Raw genomic sequence first — 25,816 nt, 5'->3', positions numbered from 1 at the left:
TGAAAGTTCTTTCATTGTCGTTTCCTCTTCGCGTCGATTGCATTTTTGAATTTCTACGTTTATACAAATAAGAGGAGGCCGAATGTGTATAAAGGCGGATACGAAGTTTGTCTTGAAAGGAGAGACTTCAGAAGCACTTCTCTGGATTTATGTATATGTTTTTGTAGAAATCATATCTCTACATAGATGGCAGAAATTCCGTTTCTCCTCGAAACGTCGTTAAATCTGGATTTAAAGGATTTATAATGCGTACGCGAATTTAAGCAGCAATCGTTTTGTTTCCTTTTTTTTTTTTTTTTTTTTCTTTTGAAATCGATATTATGCTTGCTTTCGATATTATTGGAATTTCGTGTTTCACGTTCTTATACGAAAGTATAGAAAGTGATAAATATTACGGGATATTTATACGTTCCACCAGTTTTCCAAAGTATTAACGAAAATATTTGTAAATTCGCGCCGTCACTTTTTCGAAACAACGTCGTTATTCTTCCCTCCTTTTCAATATTCGCCCGTGGAAATAATTTCTTTGTGAAAATAGTTGCTCCATACGAAATACTATACTATATATTTTTCCTTTTTCGCGTATTGATCGTTCAAATATTGTAACTTCCATCGATATATAGGAATTGAAACGAAATAAGTGTGAAATAACACGCGTAACAAATTTTATTCACATCCTATATGGGGAATACATAAAGAAGTTTTATAGAAAAATATTTGTATCGTACACCTTCCTCCCTCCGATATTAACAATCGAATTAATAAAACGAGTTCAATTGCATAATTTTATAAAATAATTTTTAAATAGATATTTTAGAATATTTTAAAATAAATTTTTTAATTTTTTTTAAATAATTTTTATTTAAAATTAACCGCAAATTAACCAAAAATCATTCTTTTCAAAACAATAACACTTCTTTATACAAAAATTTTTATTATTATTATTTTCCATTATGATCGTCCTCTGAACCCCAAAATTAATTAAATTAATTAAAAAAAAACAATTCGTACAAGATTATTCCAATCAAAAAATCCAATCTCTCCAAAACATTTTCCCATTTCCGCTGAATATATTCTAATCTCCAAATTATTGTTCGATTATCGACATCCCTCGAATCCAAATCCAATTTAATTTGAACGCGGGGGAGAAACTCGGTCCACCCACGCGAGCGCTAATTGCTCGCGTCTCGTTATCGTGTATAGAGCCATCGCGGGGGGAGGGGGGGACAATTAGCCTTAAACAGGGGCGGGTCGAGGTCGTCTTATGAAAATAAGGGGCAGAAAGGGGTTTCTTCCCTCACCGTGGAATTCACGCTTCGTGGCCCCCGCTGCGTAAATTCCGTTGGACGGCGCTCGGTTTGAACACTATCCACCCCTCCAGGGAGGGGAAACTGGCCGGGATTACCGTGGGTGGGCGAGGCAAAGGGTCGGACATTAGAATTCATGCGGAGACATTTGCGGTCCGGTTTCCTAACGACCAGCTGTAAAAAGCTGGCCGAAGCTGCGAAGTGGAAAGGCGAGGGTGGGTGGGGTCGAAGGAGAGGAAGCTCGTCGCGATGGGGGGGAGAGGCGAGGCAGTGAGAGGGATGCTTATGCGGGATGAATGAAAAATCGTTGGAGGGGGAGAAGGAGGAGAAATGTATCGGGAGAAACGGAGAGTTTTCAGGTTTTCTTTTCTGGGGGATGGTTCATTGAGAATATTTCGAATTTTCTGATGATTTTATTATTTGGAAAATGTTTATATAACATGGAGGTTTGGATTTGAAACACGTATGAATTTATATGAAATTTGTATAGAAATTTTAATTCTTAGTGGGGAGGGAGAATATATCGAGGGTGGATGGTTTATTAAATACTTCGATTGACTTTCATTCTCTTCTGATGATTCTTTTTCTCTCTCTCTCTTTTTTATTATTCGTATTTGGAATATAGTTGATTATTGAAACAGGAGCATTCGGATAATTGGGTGATTTGAATTTTAAACACGTGTGAATAATTTAATAAATTTGTATATCGTGAAATTTATATATTTTTTTTGTTCTGATGAATTTTCAATACAGTATTTAATTTGTATAGGAGATACTTGATTTGCCAATTTGATCAATTGATTTATTCATTATGTTTTATATTCTGATAATTCATCAATTTTATGCTTCGTTGATGAAACGATAATTTTAAAATAATAAGGATAGTGATTAGAGAAAGAAGCAGAAATTTGAAATTAAATCGTAATTCATAGAACTCCTTATTTCTTACGATATTCCAATAATTGATCGTTCCATTAACGAGGGTTTTAATAATTGAAATTCTACTGTATTCCCTTTTCTTCTAAGAAAATTATATTCCTCAAGTTATGGCCGTCAAGCAATTAAATTTCACATCATTTAAAAAATTTTAAATCCCTCCCTCTCCAAAGAAATCAAAATACATAATTTAAAACTGCGAATATTCGAACGTGTGATATTATATATAATATTTCAAAAATTTTATTACCAATTATTCTTCATTTTCGAAAACCATAAAATCAAGTTCATATGATATAAATTGTCGAAATAAAACGAAATAAAATATGAGCTTTCTCATTCTCTGTTTTCATAATTTCGTATTTAAAATTATTCGAAAAACACAAAATTTTCCACGACTTTCCGTTACAAGAAATTTATTTCAAAGACTCGAAAAATGTGTAGCGCGTGTTGATCGGTGCATGAATACGCGCATCACGTTTCACGCGAGATCGATGTTTGGAACACGATGGTTGGGCGTAGGACGGGAGATACTTTGATTAGTAGGGTGGTTACGATCGGTGATTGGTTCGAAGGTCGACGAGTGAAGGGATTCGTGTAGGTGGTTTTGGAACGGCGGCTGGATAAATCGAGGGACATTATTTTCGATTTGATTTTTAGGAGGAAAGATGTTGTGCACGTAGGGTTGTATTAAGCTGTAAATTTCGATACGGGGGGGAATTATGGTTTCTCATTTCGAGAACGTGTATTTTAGAGGCTCTTGACGTAGATTTTTTTTTTTATGAAGAATTCTCTTCTATATTTTATATTACATCCCTTAAATAAATACTTAATATTATTCCATATTACTATTATATATCTAATATAACAATCAACTATATATTTTTAACATAAATTGTATAAAATGATTATAAATTATATTCTATATTATTGATATACAAAAAATTATTATATATATATAAATCATATTACACATTAATAAAATAATCTAAAGTAAAGTCTATCATCTAAAGAAGATTTTACACAATTCTTTTTTTTTTTTATATATATTTTTAACATAAATTGTATAAAATGATTCGTTATAATGTTATAAATTATATTCTATATTGTTGATATACAAAAATTATTACATATATAAAACATATTACACATTAATAAAATAATCTAAAGTAAAGTCTATCATCTAAAGAAGATTTTACACAATTCTTTTTTTTTTTTATATACATTTTTAATATAAATTGTATAAAATGATTCATGTTATAAATTATATTCTATATTGTTGATATACAAAAATTATTATACATATATAAATCATATTACACATTAATAAAATAATCTGTAAAGAAGATCATCTAAAGAAGATTTTACACAATTCTTTTTTTTTTTATGTAAATTATATAAAATGATTCGTGTTATAAATTATATTCTATATTGTTGATATACAAAAATTATTATATATACAAATCATATTACACATTAATAAAATAATCTAAAATAAAGTCTATCATCTAAAGAAGACTTTACACAATTCTTTTTTTTTTTATATATATATTTTTAACATAAATTGTATAAAATGATTCATGTTATAAATTATATTCTATATTGTTGATATACAAAAATTATTATATATATATAAATCATATTACACATTAATAAAATAATCTGTAAAGAAGATCTATCATCTAAAGAAGATTTTACACAATTCTTTTTTTTTTTTTTTTTTTTTTTTACCAAGATTCCCAACCAACAAAGAAAAAGCAGAGAGACACATAAAAGGACGCATAAAAGTTTTCTGAAAAACTCATTCATTCATATTACATATACATACATATATACACACACATATATATATATATACAGGGAATGTCATAAAGTCAGAAGGAAGCAATCGAATAACGTCATACGGTTCGCGATACGATACTCCATAATGCATTTTATCGAGGACGCGCACCATCTCTAAAATAAACGAGTAATCTTGTAAAGCCGACTAAACACGGGAGATCGAGTTGAACGGAGGGGGTTGCGTGGGATGGAAATATTTTTCTCGTAGTATGGAAGCAACGGTATCCGAGTTGTTCGTAAATCGAATACGGAAGTGCCTACAGTCAGTCGCGAAAGCATCCCCCCAATATTTCATAAAGATATTCGTGTAATAGTTTGCGTACAGCATAATATACATTATGAACGTATCTTTTCGGCGAAACAATTTTTCCTTCGAACAAATTCTTTTCTGCAACACGAATGTTCATTTTTTAACCCCCAATTGACTGAATTTCATTCACTTCGAAACGAAGATCTTTATTACATTTCCTCTTTCACTATGATCTTTTCGAAATTTTGGATATCCTAAAAAATATTATTAATTATTATCAATAAAATCCATATTCATTGTGCTTTACTTGACTTGGAAAATTTCATTTGATAGAATAGAATTTTTAATTTTTCGATCGTATAGCTTCGACAATCTCGTTTATACGAAGATATTTTTGTAATTGTACATCATTCGCGTGATCAGATAAGGCAAGTTTGATTATTGACCGATGAAAGCCGGGATGGTTAACAGGCAATGTTAAGGTCGAGTTCGAACTTTCTTGTTTGCAGATAGCGTTTCGACTTTGTCGCGGTTCAAACGTGAGCTAAGGTTGCTTTGAAACAACGAAAGTTTCGAGAAGCCTCTCCGATGCTTGGACACCGAGAAACGATTTCGTTCATCGAAATAAATAACGCGTAGGAATGAAATTCGGAGGGAAGGGTACACGTGTGCGAGATTTAATTAAATCGTTACGAGAGAAAATTTCTTGCTCGAATTATGCCGGTCAGCCGTCAGTTTAATCTTCGTGCACGCGTGTTTTTGAGAGTAAAATTATCCTGTCCTGGGAAGGATTAATTAAAAATATAAGAAACGTGATCGTTTTTTCTTAAATCCCATATTCCATAACTTTTTCGTTTCTTATTTATTCTCTCTCTCTTTTTTGGCAATTATAATTGTAATCGATTTTCTTATCCGTCAGTAGAGATTGGATACAGTCTCAGATAGAAAGTAAGAGGAGATGGATAGAAAGGCGAATCGAGTTAGGGGTCTTCAGCCTCGAGGCTTAGGATATCATTTCGATGAAATGGAAAATTTGCAATTAATTGTATCAGTTTTATCCGAAGAAGTCGCTTCAACGTTCAAGAGATGGAAATTTTAGAACAATAGATGATAACAAAATATTTAAATCGTAATTTATGACGATAACAAGTTTGCAGAAAATATTTTCTAACGATTTCGTTCTTTTTCACGAGTTAGAAGACAATAATAACAATATCTCGAAAATAATAAATCTTTGAATATCGTTTTACATGTTCAAAAAATATTTAAACGGTTGATTAACATCCCCCTCTTGTAAATTATCTTTTAAAATAATCTCCATCAGGCAGGAAAGGGTTATAACGTGCATGTAAATTAACTCCTTCCCTTAAAATCGTTAAACTAACGACAGCAAGCAAAGTCTGTACAGCATTCCTTCCTTCTCTCTCTCGTCGAGCACGTAAACTGAAATTAACGAATTAACAGCCGCAAAAAGGATCCTCTTTGGCCCGTCCTCGGTTGATCTTTCGAGCAAGAAGTCCATCCATCTGTCGTCACTGCCCCTCCCTCCCCGTTTCAAAGTCAAAGAGGCGAGGGGGAAAAGTTTTAAAGTTTCGTCACCAAAGGTGGTGTATTTCGAGGCATTTCTCCCTCTAATTCGAAGGAAACCCTCCCTGAAAATCCTCCCCCGGTTGTCGCATGGATCGTCGTTGTTGTAATTAATGTAACGCCCACCCCCTTTTAACCCACCTTTCGCCGTTCGAACGACCAAGGGATCAATTTTAAGTTTAACAAACGAGTTTGCAACGCCGCGGCCCGCTTTTCTCGTTAACCTTATATAACTGCGCCGTTATAATCATAAATCGGTTATCCAACGCCTGGCCCATCCCGACCGGTTTCGATTATTACCGATTATTACCTATAAATTGCAAATTTCTTTCCACGAAATGATTACTCGGCACTCGATTACCAACGGATCGATATTCCGTGGAATATAACGATAGGAAGATTTTGTCGAGGAGGAGGAATTTTTATGTCGTGTAATATTCTTCTCCTTAAAACTCGATCAAACTCTATTGGAATTAGGAGAAAGTCGCTACAAATTCAAAGATCATCATGGAATTCTCTCTTTCGTTTATCCCAATTCAATTTCCGGTTGTCGAGATATCGTCGTTTAAAGAAAAGCCTAATTTTTGATCGTTTAAGAAAAGTTTGGGCTGCTGTAACTTGAAAGGTAATGGCTTCTGGTCAACGAATCAATGATTAGAAACGTGGAACGTCGCTCTTTAAAATCATCTTTAGAATTAAGAGAAAGTCGCTACAAATTCAAAGATCATCATGGAATTCTCTCTTTCGTTTATCCCAATTCAATTTCCGGTAGTCGAGATATAATTTTTAATCGTTTAACTTAAACCTTATTAGAATTAAGAAAATTTTCACTCGTTGAAAGATTGTGGCTTCTTGCCTTTCTCTTTAAAAACTTTCTTTCGTTTATCCCAATTCAATTTCCGGTTGTCGAGATATCGTCGTTTAAAGAAAAGCCTAATTTTTGATCGTTTAAGAAAAGTTTGAACTGCTGTAACTTGAAAGGTAATGGCTTCTGGTCAACGAATCAACGATGATTAGAAACGTGGAACCTTTTTAAAAATCATCTTTCGTTTATATTAATTCAATTTCTGGTTCTCGTCGTGTAAAGAAATTTTTAACAACTTCTCATCTTCCTCCTTATTTACATATCTCTCGTTCGTACTTCGTGACCTATCCCAAACAACTCCAGACAACTTCGATCGTTAAGAAAAAAATATAATACACACATTTTGAAAAGGAAAAGAAATATTGTTCGATGTAAAATAAAAAAGAAAATTTCCCTCGATTTCCTCCCGAAAATTCAAAGTTTCGTTTCGTTAATTTTCCGCTATAATGTAACTTGAACTGCTCACCGATAATCCCTTCCCAAAGATAACAGAGTGATAATGGAGACTCGGAGTTAACGACGATCCCTCAACCTAATCCCTCAACTTAACTTCCCATCTATTCTCATTTGCTCACGCGAACGTCGGGATATTAATCGAAATTTTTTGAGCGGGGAGGGGAGGGGGCAGTCGTGATTTTCAAGGATCCGCTTCGGGCGTTGTTAGTTTCCGCGCGATATCGCGTGATTTAACGCAGAACCGGCCGACTCTAAAAGGGGGATGGAAAAAAAAAATATGCAAACGAGATAAATCGCGGGGAATAAATCAAACGCGGAGTGAATTATACCGGTTAACTTTATCGGTTCTACCTCTTCGACTAATCGATCCTCGAGTGCAACGCAGAAGTGGAACTTAATCAGCCGCTCCCCCTTACGATTAATATCATAAATCTCTTTTTCGTTCAAGTATTCCCGTCTTGTTTGTCACTCTATTCGATCATAGAAATTCGTTCGTTCGCCGATTACTTCTTCTTCTTTTTTTTTTTTTTTTTTCGTTCCACGAAACGATAAATTATCATTTATCGGGGGGATAATGTATTAGGAGGTATTATTAATGTGCTGGATTATTAAGCTCTGGCAAAAGTGAAGAGGCATCGTATTACGACTTCGTTCGATATTCTTATTGAATTTTTTTTTATTATTCGAGGAGAGAGGGGAGGGTACAGTCTTTCGAATAAGTCGTAATTATTATTATGTACAAACAAACGTTTAATTTAAATGTGATAATCGAATGTATATTTAAATATATAAATTTGAACATATTAATTAATGTAACACTCTTTTTTCGACAAAGAGAAAATTAATTCAAGAGATTCATTTCAATTTCGAATTAAACATATGAGAAATTATACAAAATATATATTTTGCCTTTCGTGATAAAAAAAAAAAATTATCTCAATCGTTTATTGCAAAATACGATATAACGAAAGAGGTACAAAAATTTCTTCTTTCGATCTGCTTAATGAGATACAAAAAAAAAAGAAAAGAAAAACATACACTTATTATTATTAACATCACTTTGTATCTTATGAAAACAGAAAAGCGAGAAAACTTATCTAAACTTGAACCGTGTAACATCCTCTATCCTCCCTGTATCTTCTTGCTCCCTTTACTACCCGACTTTCAATATCGCAAAATTTATATCGATGATTTATCGATATCCCCCTGAATAACCTCTAATAATACCCCACCTATAAAACCTCACCCGTCGATATTAAATAAATTTCAACGGTGTAGAAAAAGAACGGGGAAGAAATCCCGACCGAGAAACGTATACGCACACACACACACACACGTCTATAAGTCTATCCCCTCCCCCTCCTTTCGGAAGTTTAATCAAAATTCACGTTCCATTTTAATTAAGTGGCATTCCAGGACGCGCTTAAAGCCAAAGGGCGAAGAAAGCGAATCCCCGGGGAGGGGTGGAGGAGGAAGAGGAGGAGGAGAGGGGGATGGAGCTCTGGCTTCGAAACGGCGAATATTAATACCGATGAAAATTGATCACCCGCGAGAGCACTTTTTAATCATCAATATTAATTAGTCCATTGAACCGAGCGCGAATTAAGAAAGTTAGAAAGCCGCGGGGAAAGAAGAATGGCCGATTTCTTTTCCTCGAAAGCGAAAGCCTTCCTTTCTTTCTTTCTTTCTTTTCTTTTCTTTTCGTTCCTTTCGATTCGATGAATTCGATCTCGTGGAGAATCGAAGCGAAACTTTGGTTACAAGAAAGTAAAGTGTGGAATAGAATTTGCTCGATGTTGCTCTCTCGTCATGTTTTTAGGTGTAATGTATAAATGAATATATATTTTTTGTGCATTCCTTGTCCACGAACAAAAGAATATGAAGATACGCATTCCAAAAATACTTTGCTATTCGTGAAAATTTGCAAAGATGTTATTCCTTTCTAATATTTTGATATTAATAATATTCTTTCATTCAAGATTTTATTTCTTCATTAAACATATATATCACAATATAAATTTATATCTCAAGATATACGATTCCTTTTAATAAATTTTGTTATCAACCAGAAATTTTTCAATCATAATTAACGATAATGAATATTCACTATTCATGTTCTACTTGGAAGAAATATCCTATTGAAAAATATTGTTACGATTATTTCAAATATAATTTTATACAATATCGACACAATTCGTGACGATAAATACCCAAATGGAAAAATTTTCTCGCCCAAGCTCGACGTATACATACATGTTCTAGAGGAACACGATTGTTCGTCGGTTCTGCATCCGATCCACACCTCTTATCGATTTCTTATTACCCGGAGGCGTGCCCCAAACCAGCAAAAGAGGAAAAGAGGTGAGAAAGCGAGGATCGTTCGGCGTCGTCTCGTGGGTGTCGTTACTCGCACGTTTCGCCCTCTTGCTAATCTCCGACCAAGACGATGTTTCCCGGTGTCAGCAAGTCCGCCCGATCGTCCCTCGTCCCTCTTTTTGACGAGAAAATCCGCGAGGAACGACGACGGCCGACCCATCCCACGCTTAGTCCGACATATCGGATTTCCGTCGGCTGTCGTTCTCTCTCTCTCTCTCTTTTTTTTCCTCTTGATGAAGTCATCGATATTTTTCACGAGAAAAATCGTCGAATACACGTGAATATCTTAACCGCGATTGGGCTATCAAAGGGCGAGAATTTTCGATCGAAAATTATTTGCAGATTTAACTCCTTTAATCCGCAGTTATTGATTTCTTTTGGTGTTGTATTTCCGTTTCGATGATCGTTGAAGTTTTCTTGATTCAGATTTAATCGAGAGAATTGGTTTTGGAAATTGTTTGTCAAAATTTTATAATTTAAGCTTTTGAAAAATTTCTGAAAAGGATCCAGTTTATTTTAATATCTCTCGGATTAATGAAAGTATATTTCAAAAAAATATTTGAAACCATTTATTAAACCAATTTTATCATTCTAACAGAAAGAATTTAATAATATTTCTTAATAATGAAAAAAACTAATGGTTGACTAATTATATTATTGTACATACTTTCTATTACATTATTAATTATAATATTTATTCATATGTAAAATAATATAAAAGTTGTTGGAAAAGAGTTTATAAAAAAATTAACGAAACTGATGATTTTTTAAACGAAACTCAAAGTCATGATTTATAAAGGAGCGACTTTCACTCGTTTAAGATTCGAAAATAGAATTTCGCAAATTTCGATTCATCCCAATTTAAACTCGTCATTTTGGGACGCCCGTTAAATCCGTCTGGAATAAATCCTCCCCCCTCCTTGAATAAATGATATCGCGTTAAAAATGTTCCTCGTATAAATAAGGGATTATTATTAGAAAAAAGGGGCTGACGAACTACCAAAGCGGACTTGCGTGATTCCAGCGGGAGGGTTGAAAGCTTTATAGACTGGGAGTGAAGTTCTCTGTAAGCGAAGTGTAAGTAACCAGGGAAGGCGGCGGAGAAACCGTCAGGTGACCGACAAAAGATACCTCCGTGAACTTTCATCGGGATCGAGCCGAGTTAGAAGGAAGAGGATCGACGAAATAAAAGCCGATATATTATCGATTCATTTATCGAGCTTCATCCATCCTGAAACTATTCATCAATTCGAGAAAAATCTATCCATCCATTTTCTTGAATTAAAAATTACTCGAGATTCGAAAAGATTTGGAATTATTATTCGAAACATTGTATCAAGTTAGTCCAATTTTACTATAATCAAATATCATTGGATCTTTTCAAGATTAAAATTCCAAGATCCAATTCTATTTGCATCACGTTATTAACATATATTGGATTGGCAACTAAGTAATTGCGGATTTTACTTTCGTCCAGTTGAAGTTGATGACGACCTAATCAAAGCAATAATCGATTCGGATCACAGTACAACTCGTGAGATTGTAGAGAAGCTTCATGTATCACATACATGCATTGAAAACCACTTAAAACAACTTGGCCATGTTCAAAAACTCGATACATGGGTTCCTCACGAACTGAAAGAAAAGCATTTAACGCAACGCATTAACAGCTGCGATTTGCTAAAGAAACATAATGAAAATGATCCATTTTTAAAACGACTGATAACTGGCGATGAAAAATGGGTCGTTTACAACAATATCAAACGGAAAAGATCGTGGAGCAGGCCATGTGAACCAGCTCAAACAACATCAAAAGCTGGTATTCGTCGAAAGAAGGTTTTGTTATCAGTTTGGTGGGATTACAAAGGAATTGTCTATTTTGAACTCTTACCACCCAACCGAACGATCAATTCTGTTGTCTACATTGAACAACTAACGAAATTAAACAATGCAGTTGAAGAAAAGCGGCCCGAATTGACAAATCGAAAAGGTGTTGTATTCCATCATGACAATGCAAGGCCACACACATCTTTGGTCACTCGGCAAAAATTATTGGAGCTTGGTTGGAATGTTTTGCCACATCCACCATATAGTCCTGACCTTGTACCATCTGATTACTTTTTATTTCGATCTTTACAAAACTTCTTGAATGGTAAAAATTTCAATAATGATGATGATATCAAATCGTACCTGATTCAGTTTTTTGCTAATAAAAACCACAAGTTTTATGAACGTGGGATTATGATGCTGCTTGAAAGATGGCAAAAGGTCATTGATCAAAATGGACAACACATTACAGAATAAAGTTATTTAGTTCCATGAAAAAATTGTCTTTGATTTTCTAAAAAAAATCCGCAATTACTTAGTTGCCAACCCAATATATACATATAAATCTACGCATTCTCTCGATTCGATCTCGAAAACAAGTTGTCCAATCGAAAAACCGGTCGAGCAATTCGCCCTCTCCTTCGCTTTGTTCGTACCGTAACCGACGAATTCCAAAGGAAACGTGATCGTTAGACGAGATACTCGGCCCGCACCCTCTCGAAAATACGAGCGGCTAAACGTAACGAGTGATCGTAAACGAGGCGAGTAACTAACCGGGCGGGAGGGGGTTGCTCTGGGACGCGTTTGGAATTTATCGAGTCCACTCGATGGAGAATTAATCGACAAGGGTGTGTGTATGTGTATATATGTGTGCGCGCAGTGCACTGGTGCAATCTCGAAGAATCTCGAACGGGGTAATCCTCGCCTAGAAGAAACGAGGTACTTGGAGGTGAGATTTCAGGGCGGAGGAAACTGGCCAACTTTTCGAGCAGACTGTTTCGAGATTTAATTCGAAAGTTTTGAATTATCGAGGCTGGTTAATAAGTTGCGCGCCGTATATTTGACGTGCAATTCAATTTTCCTTCACCTCGACAGATTTGTGTAATCCTGTCCTCTTCGTTTTCTGTTGTTCTTTCGATTCTTCTTTCTCGAAGCTTTGATAATGAGTTTCGAAGGAAGGAATCGTTAATCCGTGGGAATAATTGTGGGAGGAGGAAGAGAGAGAGAGATGATTGTTGGAGATATACGAAGAAGATGTCTTGGAAGTTTAGTTAATTCTTGGTAATTGTTTTGATGTTTGTGGAAGGCATTTGTGAGAGAGGTGAAAATTGAACGAAGATATTTGATGCTTTATTCGCAACTGTATTTAATATTGTAAAGAAATAATTATTCCATGTGAAAAAAAGAAAGCAAAGATTTGTCTCAATTTTTGTTAAATCCCTTAAAATAAATTTTTATTTGTCTCGTTTGTTCTATGAATCACGGAATTTTTCTTTATAAATTATTTTGGAGCCAAAGTCAAAGTTGAGGATTAAATAATTATCATGGTTATTTTCATCGACCATTAACCGATCTATTTAAACCAATTTAACATTTCAAATTCAATCGCTTATAATTCCACACGTTTCCAATATTATCAATCGAACAAAATAATTGACTCGATTTCACTCTTAACCGAATTCATTCCAATGTTCGATTCCCAGTTTCAATATCACCGTTTCACCTCCATCACCTTCCAACGATCCCAGTTCACTCGTATCAAAATTTCCATTTCGTGAAAAGCGGAATAACTCGTCAACTTTAATTTCTCTCGTGAGGAGAACACGAAACTCTTCTCTCTCTCTCTTTTTCTCTCACTTTTTCTTAATTTTTTAAAAATTCACTACGGGTCCTCCGTATATTTCCGTGTAATACACACAGCGTGGAACAGTTGGATTGTTTTAACCAGTTGGACGCCTCCTTTCGGGTGAGAAACGAGAATCGGAAATGACGGGATTCGAGCAACGCTCCCTCTGACTGCTTCGCGTCGACCACGGCCGAATTCCAACCCTCGTAACCCTTTCAACTTTCTCGAAACAAATATTAAATGATGTGCTCCTCTCTATGTGGAGGTGAACATTAATGGAAACTGTCCTGGTGGGGAAAGAATCTAATACCAAAACTTTCTCGTTTTTGTGAAAATAATCTGATTATCAAGAAGAGGATGGACCTTCGTATTAAATTTTACGATCTCTTTTAATCTTTTCAATTGATATTGTTCAATTTAATTTATTAAGTTACGTTATATACATTTCTTTATTTAAATTTTTTAGAAGATTAAGAGACTTAGAAACTTTCGTTTCTTAATTATATATAATTTATAATTCTAAAGTTGAAACAGAAATGATTGGAAAAATCTTGGAGAACAATTCGACAGACATTTTTCCACGTCACCTGACGAAATGAAAATTAATATGTAAGCTTAAAAACAAACGGAAAGCACATTTCCAACCAAACGAAGAACCAAACTCAACGCTTTCAATGGAAATATGATTTCCATTTGTTTTTAAGCTTACATAGTAATTTTTATTTCGTCAGGTAACCTGAAAAAATGTCTGTCGAATTGTTCGATAAAATAAAATATCCATAAAATAATGAAATAAAAATTCACAGTGTAAATATGAATCATGAAAATAAGTACACAAGTCGTATAAACAATAGACGTGGAACGAACAATTTCACTCATTGGCGCGTCGCGCAATCTTCCCTGGAGAAGTAAATCTACTCAAGCCACGCAGAAGTCATCCGGCAACCGTTCCAAAACTCAAAAGTCATAATCCCACGGTTGTGCGCCCCGACAAGAGCGTGTTGCAAAGAGAGGGTATATCTGCATGGTCGCTTTCTGTCGTCTCGGTTGCGGTGTCGGCAGACCCAATGTCTGCTCGAGGATAAATCGCGCGGGAATTGAAGCTCTCGGGGATTCGTCTGGCGATGGGACAAGGGATGGAGAGACAAAAAGAGAGAGAGGGAGAGAGGAAAGTAAGAGAAAGGAAATGGAGGGAAAGTGTAAAAGCGTGGAGAAGAGGGTGAAGAAAAGGGAGAATAAGGGGTGGAAATATATATATATGTATATTTATAGGGTGTTCTGTCAAAATCGTTTTCTTTGGAACGGAGAATCTTTGAAATTGAATGGATTTTGGAACGCTTTTTTTTAGATTTCGTTTGATTTATTCGGGAAATATTGGGTGTTAATTAGAAGTTTGTTTGAATCTTTTGCAATGAAACGATTTATGAAGCAAGGTAGCATTTAATTTTTTAATTTCGTTTTGATACGTAGCTAATTGATAGAAAATTTCGAAAAATTTTTCTTATAGCTCCTTGAAATTTTTACATACGTTTCTATAAAATTATTACTGGAATACAAAGCACCATAAACTTTACTCGTTCAATTCATCGCGTCTTTCAGAACAAATGTTGCATGTGATAAGTTATGCTTACAAATGTACAAGAAACAATAAAGTTAACAAAAAAAAAATAATCGACAATTACAAACAATTCATGGATTACTATCATTAAATTAAATAATACAAATTTTCTATACTTCATTTCCTTTCCTTTTAAAATATCCTACCTCAACTATCCTGTTATTTTACGTTTACACAAAAAAATATAAGAATATAAAAACATTTTCCGTATTTACACTATTATTAATCCTCTTTAAAACTCAAATCCGAATACCATTGATCACACGTAATACAAATATAATAAAAAAAAAGACGAGATAACATCGTCATTAAACACCGAAGAAAACGTTCGAGAGATTCGAATTATAACAAGTCACCCCGTAGAGGGGGGAGAAAGAAGGCGGGAAATACCGTTGGGATTTCTTCACGGTAGATTTATGCCACCCCTTCCCCTCCCCCCCGGCTGGCTGGCTCGCTGGCAAGTCTGCGCACCCTTATATACCTTCACACTCGGCCTTGGCCGCGAGATTACCTCCAAACCGAAAGATCCTGCAGGATATTATGCGATATGCACCGAAAGTTGATAGATGGCTATTACGTTCCGCTGAGACGAGCATGCTCCCCTCTTTTTCTTCGCCTCTTGTTCAATCCGCCGAATGTGATTTTTCGGTGGAAAGGTTCCCCTGGTCCTCGTTCATCGTCCTGAACTCTCTCGCGCCCCCAAAGTCTTTCCCGACTTCTTGCCCCTTGGTACACGAATCGTGAGATTTTCTTTTTTAAGGTGGAGACGATTCGGCGGAAATATCAGAAAGAGTGTTCGTGTAGGATCGAGGGGTTTATCGATCGATGAAGTGCAGTAAAATTAAGGGAAAGGGGTTTATTTTTGTAATTTTGAAATTTATTATAAAGGAAAATTTATTTTTGTGTATTGGAATTTTAATTACTTTTAGATAATATGGATTACCAAAGTGTATATTAATTAATTGGAAAATTGTAAAATAGGTTGATTAATTTGTTACTTAGAAGAATATATAGAAAGAGAAATGTGTTGAAAAGAAAGTAAATTAAGCATCGATAAAATCAATCTGCAAATGAATATTCATATATTCGTTTTTTATTCTTATAATGGGTGTTTGGAATAATCATATTTCGAGTAATCGATGTTTAATCTAGATTCTATTATAGATTATTTCTACTCTATGTGTTTTATACGATAATGATCATATATATATATATTTATCACTGTAATTAAACGATACCAATTGCGAGCCGAGAAAGCTGAATTAATTACATTTGAATAAAATTCTAAAGTCCAATATTGGCTAAGTCTCCAGTAAAAGTAATATTTAAATTCATAGGGGATAAAAAAATCTAAAAGCAAAAATGGAAAAGAAAAGAAAAGAAAAGAAAATTTTACAATGTATCGAAATTTGATGAAATATCCCCTCAACCATTGAAGAATAATTCGAGCATTAAAACCTCTGTCTCAATATTGAAATATAAAAATATAAAAAAATAAATAATATCGAAACTTTCAGATATCAAAAAATTTTATATCTTCGAAAATATTTTTCCCCAAATAATTTGGATCATCCCTTGGGGATTTTAATCCCCAACCATTGAAGTCAAATCGAACGTGATTAAATAACCGACGAGAATATTAACGAGAAAAATCTCAATCTATGCGCATTACGCGTTGTAAAAATGCTATATTAGTTTACGTCGAAACAGATTCTTTCTTTCTTTTTTTTTTTATCGTCGAACGAATTTTTAACGACGATGTATTAAATAGCCGACAGAGGAAAATCGGTATTTTTTAGTGTCGCGCGAAATTCCGCTCGTGATAACGGCGTACGCATTATCGTATTACGTTCCGCTCGACGAGACACGCGCTACGCAAATAAGGACTTATGTTCACCCCTTGTCCCCTCGTCCAACGTATTTTTTTTCCTCGTCGAAAGTTGCTTCGTAGCACGGGTGTGCAACTCAGGTGTTCAAAAAAATAGGATCGAACTTGGTTCTGGAATTAATTGAGAAATAGAATTCGATTCGAGTCGATAGAGAATTTTGGAAAGGATCGCGTTAAAATTTTAAATTGAAACTTGATATTTGATAATTGAGTAATATGTAAGCATGATTTTTTTTTTATAAATTTTTTTTATAAATTGATTTGTTCTTTTTTTTATGAGATGTATTTTTTAAGATCAAATATGTATTTGGCAATGGGAAGAAGGAATTCATAAGTGGATTTATCTAATCTAATAAATATTCGAAAATTGTACGATGTAAAAGAAATCATAATATTATTGCAAGGATATAGAAAGATCAAGAGAATCAACATTAATATATATATTAAGAAATTATTGAAATTGAAAAATTTCTATACATTGATTCCTAATTAACATTTTTAAATTTTTATAATTTTTCTTCGAATCTTTTTCTCACAAATGATTAAGAAAAAGATGATATATTTTATAATATAAGATATCGAAAATTCTGAACGAGATTAGAGAAGAAAAATAGGAATGGATATTCGTTTTCTCTTGAAAAATCTGATACCTGGTAATATTGAAGATGAAGAAAATGTTTGATCGTTATTAAGAAAGTATGACCTCAAAACTTAAGGTAATTTCAGCGATATCACGTTCAATTACAAGATAGATAACTCTTTTTTCCTTTTTTTTTTTTTTTTTTACGTTTACACGACGTTTAAATCTTTAATAGGAAAATATTGAACGATATTAGCTTATCTCGTGCTATTCGTTTAACTTCAGATCTTCGTTTAAGTTTAGCCTCCTTTAATTTAAAATTTTTCATAGGGAAGTCTTTGGTAATCAAACTTTGAACACGTCTCGCGTATAAGATTCAACATCCTGCAAAATTAAACCAACTCTCGAACGACCAAGTTCGAGGTCGATTAAAATTAGGAAAATTGCTCTATTTTCGGGATATTAGCTTGCTTTGAAAATATATGATTGAAACAAATTGGTATGAAACGAATAATCGTTATGTATTATCTAAAATTATAACAAGCATTTTTCCTAGGAAAAAAAAAACTTACTCAACTTTTTTCAAAATAAGAAAAATCAAATTTAGAAAATTTGATGAGACAAAGATTTCAAAATCAGAAGAAGAAATTGAAGAAATCAAAATTATTCAAATCTCTTAAAAGTCTAAAAAAAAAAAGACTTTAAATTCGAATATTATTTAAAAACTAAAAAAAAAAAAGACTTTAAATTCGAATATTATTTAAAAACTGTTCTCCACTAAGAATTCTAAGAATTCAAGAAGAAATTGGAGAGAAAGAAACTTATTCCATACAACTTCGTTCCAACACTTTTTTTTAAAAAGATTAGGGTACAGATTTAGGTTTGATCGGCGCCAAGGAAATCGTTGCATAGTCGAAACGCAGCGAGTGGAAACATTTAAACGGATCGCATCTCGACAATGGATATAGATATAGTGGTAAAGGAAAGGGGGGGGAAGGGAGCAACATGGCTTACCATGGGATTATAACAACGGGGGGGAAGGGCTAGGTCTTGATCCCGACTAGCATTAATACAATTAGCACAGCTTTCCTGAGTACCGTAACGCGGTTCACGAACGGCCTGACCCTTTGGACTTGGCCCAAATATTCGGGACCATGGGGCCAAACCACCAGAATTCTATTACCGAATCTCTGGTTTCGATACGCTGCCTCTGCCGTTCACCGATGTTTTATGGCGTTTGAAGGAAACAGCGTGGATCGAAGGAAGAACAGAGGTTGGGATGTAGATTGGAAGATTTAACCATATGATCGAAAAAAAGGTATGAAATTATTGATTAAATCTGTTCGATTCCATTTGTTTTTGTTTGAAGAATTTAATATGATTTTTATTAGAAATTAATGCACGTATACGATTATTAATTTATGTAAAGTTTAAGTATTAATTCCCTTTGAGAAATTAATTTTCCAAATATTTGGAAAATTATATATTTTTTTTTTCTTTGAAATATTGTTCCTTAACGAATGTATTGGATTGGCAGTGATCAAGATAAGTGATATAAGTCGATCATAAGTAATGCATTGTAGTCTATATAAATAGTCCAATAGATATAGTATAAATCATTCAGATCAAGTAGAATAGACTAATCATAACGAGACGAGTTGAGAATCAAGTAGAACGACTCGGTCATAATTGGACAAGTAGTATAGATCGATCTTAAGACTTCGATTTTTGAATGACAGAAGATATTATTTTCGACATCTTGCGTAACTTTTTCGCGTCGTATAATATCCTTTGAGATATTTTCCTGCGTGAGATTAAAATAGAAACATCCTGTGTATATTTCATTTACGTGGAAATTTAATATTTATACGTGTGTTTATACGTGTTTATATATCGTGTTTCGTAAAACAATATTATTTGTGTTTTGGATATTCGAGTTGCACGAGATCCACGTATACGCAATAATATTAAAGCATTATAATGTTTAATAACGAAGTAATATTAGAGTATAGTTTCCACGATTGGTAAATATAAAACAGGAACAATTTAACTTCTGCAATTCCCATGACTTTTAATATATCCCGCTCTTCTACAATTGTATTGTTGCGAATTTATTCCTTCGTTACGACGAATTGCGCATTTACAATTTTTATCACTATCAATCTGAAAAAGCTGACTAATGAAACAATTATTTTTAAAAACTTTGTATACTCGATTCTCAATTACGCAGTGAACCTTCTCAACAATTTCACCCACGAATTCAAATTCGATATTATAAAATTAAATTCTTCTTCTCAAATATCCTCGTCGACATTTTTCCATGACTCGCGACAATGAATCAAGAAATTTCAATCCATCCAATTTCTCCCAATCCAAAACAAATTATCGACGCTGGACAATCGAAATTTCTATTTCGAATCAAATCACGAGAGGATGGTGGAGAGGGATGGTTTGTGCGCGTCACAAACCCTCATAAGGGTCCCATCGACGACAAGACACCGATATCTTGGGCGGCCAGGTGGCCATTCGTTTACGGTTTACAACGAGGCGGTTCAGCTTCAAAGGCAATGCGAGGGCGGCTCGATTGGCCGGTTTAAAGGGCATCGAACGATCAAGCGGATGGCCGGCCAGCCTCGTTTCCTCGAATCCTCGTCGACAAAGTGGACAATGAGTCTGTGTGGAATCGGGGGAGACAGGTGTCGCGATAGTCGAAATCAATTTCACGCGCCGGGACGAAAGCGTCGACTTTTATACGCGTTGGTGAAAGATGACTCTTCCAGTACTTGTAAATTTATCGGGGGGAAAAGGGGCGTAAGGTGACGAGATTCTTTTTTTTTTTAAAGTAAAGAATAATTTTCTTTCTGTCCCTAAAAACTTGTTGAAATAATCTTCATCTAACTTTATCATTTATAATTTTATAGTCTTTATTTTTGATAGACATTATATAGATGAAGATGACTGATATGTAGGAATTGAATATTATCCAAAATCAGAATTTTTTATCAAGATATAAGTAATAGAATTCCTATTGAACGAATATATTTTCAACATATATTATCAATGCTTCTTCTTCTTTTTTTTCATTTTATATATAGGAATTGAATATTATCAGAATTTTTTATCAAGATTGTAATAAACTTTTATTGAACGAATATATTTTCAACATATATTATCAATGCTTCTTCTTCTTTTTTTTTTCATTTTTGCTCCATTAAAAAAATTGCATTAATTTATAATTCGACAGATCACTCATCGGATCCTCATCGTGCCGGAACAATGATATTTATTTTTGTCCATCCGTGCTAACGATTTCAGAACGATGATAACGGGGTAGATTTATCGCGAGAGATGCGGAATTTGTTAATTAACAAGTGCGAGTGAATGCGTTTGGTTAATGAAATGGAAGTTTGCGTTGTCCGATATTAATCATGTTTCGACGATTTCTTTTAATGGATAGATTTATAGCGAGGTGTGCACGTACGTGCGTGCGCGAAGAATTTGATTGATCGAATTTCAGAGTATGAGTGTGATAATAGAAGCTCGTGTTGCTTAAAATTGTTTAATTTTTTTGAATTATACGATCGTATTGTTATTCGATTTATATTATGTGTGATACATTGTTAAAAAATAATACGAGTATAAAAGTATCGTGCGATATTATTTCTGAATAACGTCTTGCTATTGTCTAGAAATTAAACAAGAATACACTTATATTATATTTCTTTTGATTATTGATCAAGTATCTAACAATTAATTAAGGGATAATTAAAATTTTATAATTCGTAATAAAAATTATTATTACGTTCTTTCTCTCTGAGTGAAATCATATTTCATTTTTTGAATATTATTTTTCGAAAAATAAAGGAAACGTACTGTAAATATTTCAGAAAAAAGAAATTATCAAATTAAATTCGAAATCCTTTTCTTTCATACAATATCAATCTGTTTCACGATGAATGTAGCCAGAAACATCGAGGAGTATACGGTATCCACGACAATGCGTTTCTTGTCGCTGATAAGAAAGGAGTCCTGCACGTGCACGACTTCCAAAGACGAGAAATAGCGGTGTCCCGATGAAGGGGCAAGATTAGTATCTTCGCCACGATATCGAAAACGTTACTTACACCGCGCGATACCAATGATTCCTATCCCACGCCAGATTCAATGGCACGTGTGATATCGCGTTTCTTGCACGTACGAGCCTCGACACTCGTCGATCATTTCGATGTTTCTGATTTCACACCAGATATCGCGAACAAAGTGACATCGATTCTTACGTATACATAAACTATCATCCTACATTTCTGGATATTTTATAAAAATCGCCATTGAGGAAAACATTCGAGTCAAAGAATTACTTTTATTGCAAGTATTGCAAGTAAATTATTCTCGTGTGATATTATTTTCTGTTGATCTTAGAAAGGATGGTCTTTTTGGAATACACAGAAAAATTTTAAGTTTTATAAGTTGAATAATCATCTGTTAAATTTATAAATCATAGAAGTTGTGAGAAACGTAATATTATCTATCAATCTTGAAACTTAAAAATTAGTAAAATAGGAGAAGTTGGCAATTCTGAATAATAATATGAATATCATTGACATTTAATGATCAATCTCAAAATAAATTTGTTTAAAAATATACAAAATCGTTTACTTATGTGGAAGAGAATATTTATTATTATTGATTTATTTTACATTTTTCTTCTTTTAGTATTCGTTTATTCATTCATTACTTCTGAGCTTCTAAATCCTAATTTAGAAATTCTAATTTCGAGCTTGAAAATCTTTCTCCTCTGAATGCCGGGGTTCGTGTTACGAAGATCTATAGATAAGACTTCTTCTCCCGACTGGGAGGGCAGTTTCGAAAGAAGTTAGATAATAATTCTCGTTTGAAAAGGTGAGAAAAGTTGCGCGAGGATTTTCAGGATCGTAAGTCTACTTCTGACTATCGTACATTATGATGTTATTTTCCCGTTCTGCAGATATCAGTAATCGAATTATGAAGTTGGAAAAAGGAATTGTTTTTCCTTTTTTGAAAAATATATATCGTGACGATTCTTCCAGTTGAAAAGAATGGAGTGTCTTAAGTGATTATGTTTTAAGTGAAGCATAATTCAATAATGGATAAATTCGATAGTAAAAGAGATTTAAAATAGACAATTTTGAAAATAATTATTTCTCGTCATCGAAATATACTTACTTATTTTCTTTATATAAATTTAAAGAACGTACAAAAGAACGATGTGTTCAAATTACACTTGCATTTATATAAGGGATGATAATATTTTAAAACAATTAATTTTTCTACTAAAAATAGAATTATTAAAAATTAATTCTAAATTTTTCATAGATACAAAATTTGTATAATCATATCTCTTTCTCAAAGAGTCAAGTGCATCACAAAAGTTAATTAATTTTTATATTTTAAATACAAGAAGAAAAAAGAAAAGAGATATGTTCGTTGATTTAAAAATATTTTAAAGCACTTGATTTATTAAAAGATATCAGGTTATCGAAGGATAATCAAAATTGGTTTTTTAATAAATTTTTGTAGAAGGAGAATCGTTGCATCGATTTGACCAATAGACAAAGTTAGTACTTACTAAGGCGAGATAGCTTGTAAGCATCCGCGGTATTAATTACGTCTACGAAAGCCTGGAATTCAAACTTCCGAGTTGTGGTATTCTGGTTGTGGTTGAACATCGCAAATTTGAAGGCTGACTGAACTTCGTCGGTACCCTGCTCGAAAATTGCACCTGTAATTAGAAAATACGTACATTGATCATTCTGGCTTTATCGATTGCTAGCATAATTTCTGCAAACATCTCAGTATTTACATTACAAAAACAATAATTAATTATTAACTATACACAATCATTTTAAGAATAATTCTTATGATATTCAAAATTTTCAATTTCAATTTTTAATAAAGTTTCACAAAGCTCACGACTAGTGATTTTCATTAATGAAACAAAACTGTTTATCGAATGCAATAATCCTACTGCTGTATATGCCAGAAAATTGATTAAATTTTCTTCATCTCCAAACCAATTTGAAATCCCACGTCGTCTAAAAATACAGATTTCTACAGCATTATCGATGATACAAACGATTTATACCGCGACTGGGATAGAAACAGAAAAGTTAAACGAGTCTCATGCATATTTCCACTCTTTCTCTTATCCATTTCGCACGGATAAAGAATCGTCGTCGAACACAGACGAGCGGGAAGAGAAAAATTTCAAGCGGGGGAGAGTTTTGAAAATTTTCGAAATGGGAAACACCGCCGCGTGTTGTTTTGCCCACGGCGTGGCGAGCAAATACAAGCGAAAAGGGGGCAAAAGTCGGATCGGAATGATTTTCTTTACGACTTCTAAACTCGCCACGCGGTGAATTTGACTTTCTTCCTTGAGAGAGTATTTCTCCTCTCAGGAACGAGACAACTTCTTGTTCTTTCTCCCATTCTCCAACCTTACCGCAATATCGTCCCACAGATTTTTCTTATTCACCTTTCTCGCCTCTCCCAATTTACGCAATTTCTCGTTGCCGCCCCGGAAATCCGGTGAATCTTCTTAGAGAAGAAGAATCGTTGCGTTCTCCTCGGTTACATCAGGATTGATTTCTTATTTTTGGAAGGAGAATAATATTCGAGAGATGAATATGAATATTTCTTTTCAATCTCAATGATCAACTTTTCATTGTTGAATTTTTTATTTATGAACGTTTATGAAAATAATAATGTCAAGACAAGTGATGTAAGTTGGTTATAAAGCATTTAAGTGGAATAATGGATGAATAGTCGGAATATAGTGGAAATAGAATGGATCAACGAGTAGAATGGTTGGTTATAAGTTCATGGCTTTGCTCTAGTTATAAGTGAAACGTGTCAGCCATGATCAGACAAGTTAATAGTATGGATCAGTCATAGTCAGCAAAGTGGAATGGTACAGGGATTGATTGAACAAATAGAATATCTCGATTAACCAACTGGAATACCAAGATTATTGCAAGAAATGCGATAATCCAAGATTTATAAAAATCTTAACAAAATTTGGGATCTTAATAGAATTTTGGATTAGTTTAATCTGTGCACAAAAGAAAATTCTTTAATTTATTCGACATTCTGTCGCTTCTGTGTAAAAGTTTTTGTCAGAATGAAAATAAAAATGAATATTTGAAATAGCAAGACTATAAAACTAGAACTCGAAGTTTAAAAATTTCTTTGTTCCAGATAATTAATAAGTATGTCTTTATTTATATTCTCTGTGAAATTTAATTGTACCAATTAAAGAAAACCTTCTTTTTCTTCTCTCCTCCAAGAAATTCCGTTGAACAATGAATTATATAAGATCAAACTATATTATTATTTCAACAGGTGTCTACAACAACACTCGTTGCTGTTTTTTTTTTTTTTTTTTTTTATCTCTATACTCGAGAAAGAACTTTGAATATTTCGCGACAATGTGAGAGAAATCGTAAGATTGCAAGGAAAGCGTTTCTTCTGTCCTTTGTGAGGAGTTACCAGGCGAACAGAACGAAAGAACTCTTCTCTCCCGTCTCTTTAAGCGCGGCCGATATCAACGCGACTCCCCGACTCTCTGCGCGCTCTTATCGAACCACCAATGTTTCTACCTTTTGAAACGCATCGCTCTGGCAAAGTTGGTCGTATCAGAACGAGATTATTATTCAGCCCGAGGCTATCAAATGGAACCGATCAAAGAATAACCATTTCGTGATGCAATTTTTCCTTTTTATATATATTCAGATTCAAAAAGAAGAAGATTATTATTAGAATTAGAATTTTAGAATATATATATATTTTTAAATTTTTGTAATTCTGAGATGTAAATTAAATTTGAAACATATATAAGTTACTTCGATAATTAAAAAAATTTCTTTAATTATAAAAATTAATTTAAAAAAATCATATATTGCAGTAAAATGTTGATTGTTTCGTTGATTATTTTTGATATTTTATTCTTCCTCGATCGAAAATTTCTCTCAATTTAAATAATCGAATTCTAATCGTATATTTAAATCATTAACAATTAATTTCACTGACAGACAGATTGGATTTCGTAATTTCAATAATATATTATTTTTATTTCAATTAGACAAAGAACGAGCATATGAATATTTGGTTTGGTTTCATTTGGTTTGAGAGTGTTGTAAGGAAAGTATCAAAGAAATAATTTGTCAATAAATAATTTATCGTGAAATGATGAGACTACGTTTCGTTTAAATTATTCCTACCGTCGTGATATTAACATTTCTTTTCTTTTCCCATACTTGTTGATGAATGCGTTGTTTACAATGCCACGTACAACAGCCGATAATCAATTATTTATAACGAAGCGAGGGATCACAAGGTTACAAGTTTCGAGGGTGGATAGCGATAGAGATCCTAGGGAATGAGGTTCGGTGAAATTGATACAA

General features: G+C 33.6%; 1 protein-coding gene across 2 annotated transcripts in view; it reads right to left on the bottom strand.

Annotated features, from left to right (window-relative positions):
- LOC411220 (glutamate receptor 1) overlaps positions 1-25,816 on the bottom strand; it is a 274,056-nt gene that overhangs the window by 113,623 nt on the left and 134,617 nt on the right. For both annotated transcript variants that reach the window (XM_006565109.3, XM_006565108.3), the window contains exon 2: positions 22,984-23,136. In XM_006565109.3, coding sequence (XP_006565172.1) covers positions 22,984-23,136 — 153 coding nt within the window. The remainder of the gene's footprint in view (positions 1-22,983; positions 23,137-25,816) is intronic.

The sequence above is a fragment of the Apis mellifera genome, linkage group LG7 (assembly GCF_003254395.2).
Source record: "Apis mellifera strain DH4 linkage group LG7, Amel_HAv3.1, whole genome shotgun sequence".
NCBI classification, from domain to species: domain Eukaryota; kingdom Metazoa; phylum Arthropoda; class Insecta; order Hymenoptera; family Apidae; genus Apis; species Apis mellifera.
This window is presented reverse-complemented; position numbering and strand designations above follow the sequence as displayed.